This window comes from Plectrocnemia conspersa, unplaced genomic scaffold (assembly GCF_051122295.1).
Source record: "Plectrocnemia conspersa isolate PC_06_02 unplaced genomic scaffold, ASM5112229v1 ptg000002l, whole genome shotgun sequence".
NCBI classification, from domain to species: Eukaryota; Metazoa; Arthropoda; class Insecta; order Trichoptera; family Polycentropodidae; genus Plectrocnemia; species Plectrocnemia conspersa.
Window position 1 is genome coordinate 6700845 of NW_028277166.1, and position 11450 is coordinate 6712294.

The 11450-nt window shown below is 30.8% G+C and overlaps 2 protein-coding genes across 2 annotated transcripts; both read left to right on the forward strand.

The window, feature by feature from the left end:
* The first annotated feature begins 1530 nt into the window (after positions 1-1530).
* On the forward strand, positions 1531-5304 carry LOC148237478 (uncharacterized). The gene is made up of 7 exons (XM_088181328.1): positions 1531-1828; positions 2668-2729; positions 2795-2881; positions 2949-3692; positions 3765-3877; positions 3946-4089; positions 5172-5304. Exons 1-7 carry the CDS (start codon positions 1531-1533, stop codon positions 5302-5304), a joined length of 1581 nt encoding a protein of 526 aa, XP_088037454.1.
* Positions 5305-8700: 3396 nt separating this feature from the next.
* Positions 8701-10438, forward strand: LOC148237479 (uncharacterized). Its single transcript, XM_088205531.1, has 2 exons — positions 8701-10010; positions 10079-10438. The coding sequence occupies exons 1-2, from the start codon at positions 8782-8784 to the stop codon at positions 10290-10292; spliced, it is 1443 nt and encodes a 480-aa protein (XP_088061657.1). The 5' UTR covers positions 8701-8781; the 3' UTR covers positions 10293-10438.
* Positions 10439-11450: the final 1012 nt, after the last annotated feature.

An 11450-nucleotide genomic window follows, 5' to 3' on the forward strand; every position in this document is an offset into this window, starting at 1 on the left:
TTTGTTATGCCTCTACTACACTCTCTCGAAGTTGTCCGAACCGAAACTACAACTGAAATCAGCCGAGATCGCCGACTTTTTTCCGATTATATGTCCTGTAAGTGGCAAAAAAGGAATCTTTGACGAGTCAGGTGGTGCCCGCCGCCCTACCGATATTGTAAAATGCGCTCTAGGATACAAAAAGGTTGGGATCCCCTGGTATAACTTAAGAAATTGTAAACAATGTAAATGATTATGAACCAGTACTGTGCATTTAATATATCTGTATGCTATTATACCTATGTCTATTTTTGAAATAAACTTTTATGAAAAAAAAAAATAGGAATAATATTGTCGTATTTTATAAAACCGGGCAGTATATAACCATTGTAATACATAAACTATTAATATATATTTGTTAGTATTTTAATATAATTTATTCCTAAATAAATAAATTTAAAAAGTATTAATCTATTTTTAAAATGCAAAAATATTAAATGTATTACTAAAGTTTGTCAAATCAATTATGACGCGTTTTACTTGACTTAAACAGATATTGTGTATCAAATGTGTTTAATCACATTTATTTTAATTATAATTTTCAGCTGAATGGTTACATATAATATTATTTGTTATTGTTTTTTATCTTACAAGATTCTTATTTTTTTAATTGTTTTCATCCTTGACCATAATAGAGTAAATAGTAAATATATAAAGTGATATTCGAAATTAGACCAGTGCCGGTCAGAAATGCTTATCGTTGTCGCAGTAGGAAACTAGCCCGGCAACATTGGCAGAGAATTCTAGGAACAGAAAAAAATGCTTTCGCCATAATGATAAAAAGGATCAAAACGTGGACCTTTTTTTTGCCGGTTCCATTGTCGACTGTATTTACTGACCTTCGAAAGAGTCATAAACATTTGAAACAATTGATCCCGAACTGGACCGTCGCCTTCGTTAGGCACGGCGGATGCACTTTATGGTTACGTAGAAATTGCAACGAGCAACGGCCATTTTGAATCTATTTTTATAATTTATGAAGTAACATATGAATATGTATGTTATATTAATTATTAATATTATAATTATTTAGTTAATTATCAACGTAACAATAATGTTTGTATATATTCAAAATTATGTATCATCATAATTCAGTACATATTGTGATGTGACTTCTTTTATAAATTACATCATATTAGTAATAAAATGATACTTTTTAGATTTCAATAAGAATCTCATATACCATATGTGGATCATGTGTGTGCATTATAAACTCTATTAGATTCCTGTCAGCGTTCCTAGTTTAGCGAGCGTCCCTCGGATATAGCTCTCTATTCAGTCGCTTCGAATGCAGATGTTTATAGAAAATCAAAGGAAACCCAGGTAAAGCTCGGTGCACCCTTAGTTGATTTTTTTTCTATGAACTCATAGAAATAACGGATCTTCCTCGGGCGCACTGAGAGTATGTACTTGTGGGTTTTTACGGCTCGAGCGCGACAAGTATAATAGAAAGGGACGGCAAATTTCTGTGAAGGGTAGATTCGGTAGAGCATGGTCGAAGAATGGGTAAGGGCACATTTCTTTGCGGACTCTCAACCGAGAAGCACCTCCAAGATGAACTCTCCTGCGTTTCCCAGTACGAGTTACTCGAGCAACAGCAGCCCCGGCTCGACGCCTTTCTGGTTGACAGTGGAATTCGTTGGCAGGAATAACAAGAAGTGCTACAGGATCGTCCACAACAGCGAGCTGGTCGAGAGTCTCGAATTGGAGCAGCTGTACACCGGGAAGTTAATTCAAATCATCGGCGAAGATGGCGAAATCGGCTCGGGTAGGATCGCGATGATTTCAGGTAAGAGTAAATGGTTTTTGTTCTAATTTATGCTATGCCGCTGTGGTGTAAATAATTCGGATTTACCGCCACCCACAGTCAACCTTTCCAGTAGGTTAACCGAGCGTTCGCAGTACAGCACGATTGTATGACTTCTGAGAAGAACACAAATAAAAATATACAAAAAATAATAAATTGCCATCGTAGTGTGAACGACCGGTAACGGCTCAGTTTAATAAGGTTATAAAAGGCTTCATTGTAGAAAATGCATTTTTGAAATCCTTGAGATGCGCGATGAACCAATAAGATTCTAATAAAATTCTAAATAGTTTCGGTATGAGATGTGAACTGAAAAATGACAGTGTTCTAATATCTAATATTTATTTATTCATATAAAATATAACTAGATGTCTCAAAGCACTTAAAAAATAATACGGAAAGAATGTAAACTCTTGCATTGTTTTATACATTATTTTTATTTAATTTTATTTAAATTATTTCGTACTATTTCTATTTATTCTGTTGATTTTTCAATAAATAAATATCATAAAATGAAAGTCAGTCAGTAAATAGAAATGCTATAAATTAACTATAAGTTTAATATATTTATATACATAATTAAATCAAAAGTATTAATATCTTTGAATTACTATTGTATTTTATAAAAACATAATTATGCTAATAATAATGTTGTATTTTATACAGTTTGTTACATAGCTATCAATTTTGTGTATTTTATTATACATATATATATAGAAGTATTAAACACTGGATTGATATTCTATTTTATAAAATAAGATTCACACATAAAATACTTTATTAATAGAATTTATCAGAAATTATTTTATTATTCTTTACAGAAAATATATGTATTTTGGAAGGACAAATTGGCTATTTGCGGAAGGCAGCTGAAAATTCAAGAGTAATTATTTAGCACTACTCCAACATATTTAAAAATACGTTATATTAATCGTTTTATAATTTCAGTATTCTGAAACATCGAATTCAACCGAAGAAGACTTTGACGCGAGCGGTTCTGAATGGGAACCAGAGAATAAACGAACCAGCTTTAAAGTGAGGATTATATTAATACATTAATATTCTGTTTTGACTGAAATATTAACGTTAAATAAAATTTCAGAGTGAAAGTAAGAACAGGCGTAAGTTCAAGAAGAACGTGAAGGCAACTGCCAGAAATTGCAGACTCGGAAAATACAGTAGCCGAAGTCATAACAACAGAGCACCCAAAAAAGTAATACATAATATGAGCGCTGAAATAAACAGCACACAAACTACGGTCGATAACACAATGACTTACAAGAATGACTACAAAGACATAACTGAAGCGATGCAAAAATTGCGTGATGAATTTAAAGAAATTTCAATACAAACTGTGGCCGAAGGGCCAAGTACTAGTACAGGGAAGAGACCGATGTGCAATAAAGAAACGCAGACCGAAACCGACGAGGATATTAAGAATTTAGCGTACAACCAAAGTCTTTTCATAAGACAGATACAGTTTTGGGGTAATACAATAAGCGATTTGAGAAAGCAAGTTGATCATTTAAAAGGAGTAATAGAGAGTGTGAAAAATAGCACCGCGTCCACCAGCAGCGATAGTCGACGAGATCTACTCGTTCCCATGGAAGTGACAAATAACGTGTTGAGAGAGTCAAATCAAAACAATAGCTTGAGTATATTTACACCACCGTATATTTCACCGATAAGTTCCATTGAATCGGTAGAGACAGAAAACAGGACAAATCGTTCGATTAATCATACGGTGTCATCGAGTTTTTCATCAAGTTCGCTGAAGACACGAAAATCATTTGGTTTTGTTCAATCCACTCCTAGAGCTGTAGTAGAGGACATAGAGGACGGAATGGTATTATATCAGTAATTCACAATTGGTACTTTATTTAAAATAATTTGCAATAATTTGTTTCATCGTTTTAAGGTGACGATCGGTACTGGTAGGACTATTATACCAAAGCATATTTTTAATCAAATAAAATGGAATTCATACACGTCTTCTACTAGGAAGTTATTAATGGCAGTTTTTCCAAGACGGTAAGAACTTTTTCATACCAAATTTATATTGTTTTATTTAAAAATAATATATAATATCGTGTTTTCAGAACCTTAGCTACACACTCTTTGACTGGAAAATCATCTCCGGCGTTCAGTGACAGACCCGCTAAAATGCAATTGGATACTAAGAAAATACAGGATATTATTATTACAGTATCTGAAATGTGCCAAGTTCCAGCTAGCTTAGTCAGGTATGTGTATATTTGATTTAATAAACAATTTACTTATTAATAGCAAAAATAGATAACTAGTATTCAAGTAACAAACTTTTTACTCGAAGCTCAGTCTTTTTATAAAATCTTGTTAAAAAAGCTTAGGTTTGATAAAAAATTACAATGCAAAATACTATTTAATAACATGAAATCATGTTATTAAATAGTATTTTTTATCTTTCATATTTGCTTTTGCCTTTTCTTGGAGATATATCTGAAAAATAAAACACTTGTGGACTTATTCTAGTTAATTTTTTAGATTGTTAGAAGTGTGGGTGAATTTGTTTGCCCTTTCATCACCAAGTCATTACGTTATTATTATTATTGAACAATCGATTTGCAAAATGAGCAATTAGGTATTTGAAACATTCTACTTCTTTACTAGTTCTATTAGATTAAAATATTGTTAACCATTTAACTTTAACAGGCTTTAACTTTAACACATTACTAAATAGTACCTCATCTGATAATCCCGTCAATTTCAAAGTACAATTTACTTCTTTATTTTCCAAAAATTCTCTGTATATAGAATATTCTCCGGCTTCTTTATACAGTTTTCTATAGAAAACTGTATAAAGAATTAATAATGTTTAGAAGGGATTTAGATCCATTCCTTTTAGAGATTCTAGAAGTTCTACTAGATTCTGAAAATAAATATTTTTAACGCCTCAGGTGCAAAGCGTGAAGTTAGGAGCAGGAATCACATAAGGATAAATTATGAGCGCATAGGCTATTTTGAGCTATGGCGCTTACAAATATTTGTTTTGCACTTATAAATTCGCGTTTTACCCTCATAATCTCGCGTTTCACGATTTGCACTCTTAATCTCGACCCCTTGCGCTCGTAACATTGTTTTTTTGTTAATATAACTTACAAATCATTATCAGAAATATTTATCAGGTAAAAATCATGATTAGATAATAAACAAATAAGAATTTAATGTTGAAAATCGTGTATTAATTTTCAGAAATTAATTTCTTAGAGAATAGTCTCATCATCTGAGAATATTCTTCTCACATTATATGACATAATATACAATAATAATATATTTTAATTTATAGAAATACCATCACTGTCAAGTGTTCCGACGAAAACAAAATGTATAAGGTGAGAATGGGAAGAATCGGAGACAAAAGAAAGAAAAAGCCATCTGCCAATCAAGAAAATCAAAATCCAGGACCTTCACGCCAGTAAAACAATTAAAAGAAAATGTATCAACTCCTTAGTGAAACTATGGACCGGCCCGGTTGGTAATATTTTAAGCAATAATTAATCTAATCATTAGGTTATATTTTTATGTTTTACTTTTTACAAAGTTTACATGGACTGCTTTTATTGTGTTTGTATTTCATTCAATAATCCTAACCTACAATTTTTTGAGAAATTAAAAAGAAATGTGTATTGATAGACGTGTTTGCCTTCAATTCTTAAGATTAAATGTTGATCTCTAACTTTAAATATACCCTGAAAACTTACTGTGTTCTTCTTTGGAGATTTTGAGGCAATGTCTAAAACTAATCGGTTATACAATGTAATGAAGATGTGTGTTAGCGTATAATGTAAATATTGTGTTTTCCATCGATTCTGTGTCAGTTAAATATCGATCTAGGGTTCACTGGTTTTAAACACTTTTTTAGATGAAGTATTATTTATAATATTCCAATCAAATCAATAGGTTGTAAGATATATAAAAAAATGTGAAAAAAAATTTGCTATGTTTATCATCTCTGCTCTAGACTGCATTTTTTAGCAATACTTGTAATATTCTAATCATTAGGCTAGATATTTTTTTATATACGTTTATTACCAGTCACTACTCTCAGGTATGTGACTGCTTTGGTTATTTACTTTTACTTGTTTTTATTATCAATGTAAGTGTTTTTATTTTTCAACAATGTCTATGCAATATTTGAAACAAGTAGATGATATGTTTTTTCTTTATATTAGTCATTGAAAAAATCTATTTGAAAAATATTTATAGACATAAAATAAATAGAATTAGAAATCATGTCTATACTTCCCAAATATTTTTGTTAGTATTACAATATTTGTCTTAGATAAGTTTGTAGTAAGATTTTTTATGTTACCATTATTAATAGTATGTTAATTATGATTTTTTCCTCAAATGGAGAATTAATTGATGACAAAATAGTTAATTTTGTTTTTGTATGTTATGTTGCTTTACGTTTATAATAATTGGCATTCCAAATCTAAATCATTTAGATTAATTAATTTGTACTTGTTTTTCATTCGTATCTTTTGTATTTCCATGTATTTCATATTTTGTATTCATTATTCATTAAATAAATAGTTCAATGAAATATAAATTGTGTGCTTTAAATAACACCAAATGTACCAAGAAAGAACTCAAGAAAAAGAGATTAAAAAAGCTTTAGATACAATGACTATTAAATATAATTACATTTAATTATAAAATCATTGATTATTTTTTTTAATTCGAATATATACCCATATACAATTAAATCTAACACAGAAAAATAATTAAATCTAGCAATAATTCAAGAAAATGTTATTAAAAATAAAATATCTGCTTATTAATATTTTTTTTAACAAAAATGAATGCGAATAATGTTGATTTAAAATTAATGAAAACAATTTGCAAAAGCAAAAAAAAATTGTAATTTGCAAAAAAAATTGTTTTTTTCTGGAGAATGCTTGTTCATATACAGACCCAGATCTAAGAGGGGCAGGGAAAAAACTTGGCATTAGCCCCGGGGCGACAGATTTGGAGGGTGGCAAAAGTTGGTGTAAAGAAAAATAAAATTAAAAAAAATATATAAGACATGAACGTGTCTTATATTTAAAATCAAACAATAACCGACGGTCATTTTTGCGCACGTATATATCCTCCTAGAACAAAAATTGCAGAGATGGTCTTTTTATTTTTAGTGTCCTTTGATATTTTCAAAATCAGGTCACCTTAGTTAAATAACGGTACAGGCGCGGCATGCATTCTGAGAGCTTCGATAGATTCCCCAAAAATAATGTATTGAGGGCCGAACAATCTCGTAATTTTATTTTTAATACTGTCAATTGTATTTTAATAAAAACTATTTTTTTAAATACATATTGTGTTTTAATTACTGTTATTAGTTTTTAACTTTTTACAATTACTTTTTTAATTAAATTTTGTGTTTATAGTTTTTCATTGATGTTTAAAGATATTGTCTATTGTATTTTTTTGAAACCAAATTTTTAAATAATTATTAGTTTTACCCTCTTTTTTCATTAATTTTGTGTTAATAATATTTCATTGATTAATAAAATTTTTGACTTTTATGTTTTTTATAAAATTTATTATTTAAAAACGTATTTTATTTTTTGTTATTATTTTTTATAAAAATACTACATTTTTTATAAAATAAGGTTTTTACTTTAAAAAAAAATCATGTTTTAAAATAATAATATTTAAAGAGCGGCAATTTTTGTTTGTCTAGGGCGGCAAAAAATGTATAAAACTGAATCGAGGCCTCTCCACATATGTATGTACTTTTTACATTATGGTGAAAGGGTGGGGAAAGGTCATTAATTTTGGGATATTGTATGTGTAAAAGTTGGATGGCGGGATACTGGTGCGAACTATAAAAAAAGGTTGTTACGAAAAGTTTTGTTCATTTTGTGACGCTAAAATGTACTAGGTTGGATGAAGAAATGAGCTAAAACAAATTTTGTGAAACTGGGAGCAATGGTGTGAAACCAGGATAATCCCGGTCAAACCGGGGCATATGGTAAGCCTAATATAAATAGATTTGGATGTATCGTTTGCCTGTTGATCTAGATATTCTAATTTAATATTTACATCAACGTTTTCAACAGCTACGTCGAATAGATTGTAAAAAAAGTAAATAATTTTGTATTTTTTTTATTCAAGTCTTAAACCGTTTTTCAAATTATTTGTATAAGGTAGCAATACTAACAAAACATTAGCAAAACAATATTAGAAAAATATATTTTATGTCAATTAAAGTGTATCTCAAACAGACATATTAACCCATCTATCAAAAAATTTTGAGCAGATTCTTAAAGAGTAACTATGCAAAATTGTGTATCAAAAACTTTTGAGCAGGTTCCTAAAGAGTAAAAATTTTGTTTCAAAATCGGTAAAGTGACATGGAATTATATAGACACTAGACAGATTTCTTAAACCAATTTCAAGTTAATTTTATATACAAGATGTTTGAAATTTAAATAATAATTTTATTAGGAAATGGTTAAAAAAATTAAATTATACAAATTTGTGTTTATTGTAATATTAAAATAAACTATTTAAAGCAAAGTAAAAGTCATCTACATACTGAATGAATATTTACATAAATTATGCCAAATCTCATTAATGAAATGAAAATGAGTGTACATAATATGTACTACATATATCATTAAGCATTTATATACTGTATCGTTTATTTTGATGTTTGTAATCATTTTATGTATAAGTCATAATCACGTGGAGTATCTCGTTTACTTATAAAGCTTGAGCACCGGTAGATTGGCTCCGGGCCAACATCGGAGTATAAATAAGTTTTGTGTACCATTTAGACAAATATATTTTCTAGGTCATGCACCGCATCACATTACATTTTCAGTATATTTTTCGCAGTGGGAACGTCTCTTGTTCTAATGTTCGGTTAACGTTATTGTGAAGTGGTCAACATGTCTCCTAAATGCCAAGTGAAATCGTTACACGAGCTCTCGTTGTCTCTCGTGGCTAAGCAATTGGTTGATACGCTAGCGAGTATCAAGGAAGGCGATGATATAACGTTCATATATGTTGTAATTAAATCGTATTACGAAGACCTTGGTGCTACAGGTGATATTTATCAAGATTTAGTCAATTTAATAATGAAATCTGAATACTTGGAGCCGTCTGCACGACTTTTTGCGCTACAGCTGCTTCTCCATGAAAATGTAAAGATGTTAGCAACGGGAATTTTTCCTGAGCATTATTATGAAAAGATCTTGCAGACGATAATCAATGAAGGAACAGGCTTAACTGCATTGAATTTGAAGGGCGTGTGGGTTAGAGATCAACAGTTGCCTCTCTTGTACGATTTAATCAAATCGTTGACTCAGTTAAACATTTTGAACATACCTCATATGGCCAACGATGAGATTTTGAAATACATCGGTAAACACTCAAAGAATATGAAGATGTTAGATGTATCCGGTGAAACTGATATAACAGAAATAGGTATTTATTCGATGGTTGGATTTGATTCTATCAAGGAAACTTTGTCTGTTGTAAATATTGGTTTGAACGGTGAAGAAAATGTATGCCATACAGACGTCGCTTTGCTAATAGCTCATTTACCGAATCTGATCAATCTTGGATGTTATTCCTTCGTCGGTAAGTCAATTGCTCATTTAGTTAAAACAAAGCAATGTCCAGCAAACTTTCAATCGAAGTTAAAGTACATCCACGACACAGAAACATCTAAAGAAACTGCCGGTTATATTGTCAAGATGTGTCCGATGATCGAAACAATCTACTTCGACCAACCTGGCGAAGGTGTGATATCGTTTATTGAAAAAATGGATAACATAAACAGAATTAAACTAACCAAGTTCAGATGTCACGAGTTTCAGCAAGTGATTGAAAGGATTGGAGAAAAGATTCAATCATTTATGTTATCAATGGGAACCGGTTCGCTCAATTTTACGCACATAGCTAGCAAATGTCCTAATTTACTAATGATGGAATGCTTTAAAATGGATATTCTCACACACGAAGAAGAAATAAAGTTTGAACAGTTGGAGCACATAGATATATTGTACAGTGAGATTAGAACGTCTACTTTTAAATATTTAATGACGTCCAGTCCAAAACTCAAGAAAATTGTGATCGTGGATGAAATTAAGATGTCCGATGCAGATATGATTAGGTATTTATAATATTGTAAATCTTATAACATAATAATTATTATAAATTATTTTATTTGTATTGTTATAGAATGCTTCGAACAAACAATTTTGAAAATCTTGAAGGCATTTGGTTTCCTCATGCACCACTTTTAACTAATGATACCGTTGAAGTAATGCTAGAAACTTGTCCTAAATTACAAACTTTAGGACAGTTTTGTGGTTGGTCGATTACGCCTGATGATATGATGTTATTGGGGGCCATCATTGAAAGTACAAACACAGATATAATGTTTCATTTATGAGTGTATATCCGTGAAATTGATAAAATGTTAATTTATTTTTTATTTTTATAAAAATATTTTGTATTTAAGTGCATTTTGTAACTTATAAACTTGTGTGTATTGTAAATTTTATTATTTTTAAATAAAGATATTAATTGATGCAGCCATATAAATATTTTCATTGTATTAAAATTATTAATGGTTCGTTTTCAGTTTGGCATTGAATTAAGAATTAAAGCTATGTACATGAAATTAGTTCTAGAGATCCATTCTTGTTATATAAATCAGTATGCACATGGATAAAATCGTGGTCTTTCAGAAAGAGTAGACAAATATAATTCAATGTTAAAGTAACTTAAATTTTTCAAGTTTTGCAAGTATTCTTTTTGGAAGCAAATATATACTATGGTGTCACAACAAAACGTTAATCGACATATTGTTAACAACTAAACCACTAAAGGCCTTTCCAAACAGAGAGCGAAGCGAAGGCGTGGCGAGGCGTTTTTATTTTGTAATACACCGAGTCCTTCGAGTCTCGTCACACAGAAAGCGAACGCGAAGCGTTCCGAGATGTTTTCGCGGCGAACCTAACGCCTTGACAAACCCATGGCGAAGCGAAACGCGAAAGCGAAGCGAAGGGTGAGCGCGATAGTAGTATTATATGACTTTGGCCCTCCGCACACGGAGCAACTGTTTTGCAACTCGAGTTGCAAAACAGTTGCGCATGCAACTATTTGGTGACCTCGCCTATGTACGGGAGTGTGTGTCCGCACATGAGTCGACTAAAACCAAACCGATAACAAATCAGTCAGCAATTGGTTGCATGCGATCTTTTTTCCTAGTCACAAAACAGTTGCGTTGCATGGTTGCACGTGTCTTCACAAAAAATTCAAGAAATAGGTGAAGCGGCCAAGTCGTAGATTGTCGTTTACGCTTCAAAATAACGTTTTCAGCAGTGCCTCAATTTCACCAATATATAATATAGAAACTATTATAAGATACATATATATAATAGTTAAAAATGTAATGTTTACTTCTTTATTGGAGTTTTGTAATTTTGTATTTGGATCAAAATAATAAAAATCTTACCTCACAGTCAATAATATTCTTTCTTCTGCAGTCACACATTCCCTCATATTTGTGTCCATCTTCTTTATGGAAGGAGTAAGCATCCTCAAC

Coding starts and splice junctions, on each gene's coding strand:
- LOC148237479 (XM_088205531.1), top strand. CDS start 8,782: ATGTCTCCTAAATGCCAAGTGAAATCGTTACACGAGCTCTCGTTGTCT. Junction 10,011..10,078: donor TCCGATGCAGATATGATTAG/GTATTTATAATA, acceptor GTATTGTTATAG/AATGCTTCGAACAAACAATT.
- LOC148237478 (XM_088181328.1), top strand. CDS start 1,531: ATGGTCGAAGAATGGGTAAGGGCACATTTCTTTGCGGACTCTCAACCG. Junction 2,882..2,948: donor ATAAACGAACCAGCTTTAAA/GTGAGGATTATA, acceptor ATAAAATTTCAG/AGTGAAAGTAAGAACAGGCG. Junction 4,090..5,171: donor GTTCCAGCTAGCTTAGTCAG/GTATGTGTATAT, acceptor TTTAATTTATAG/AAATACCATCACTGTCAAGT.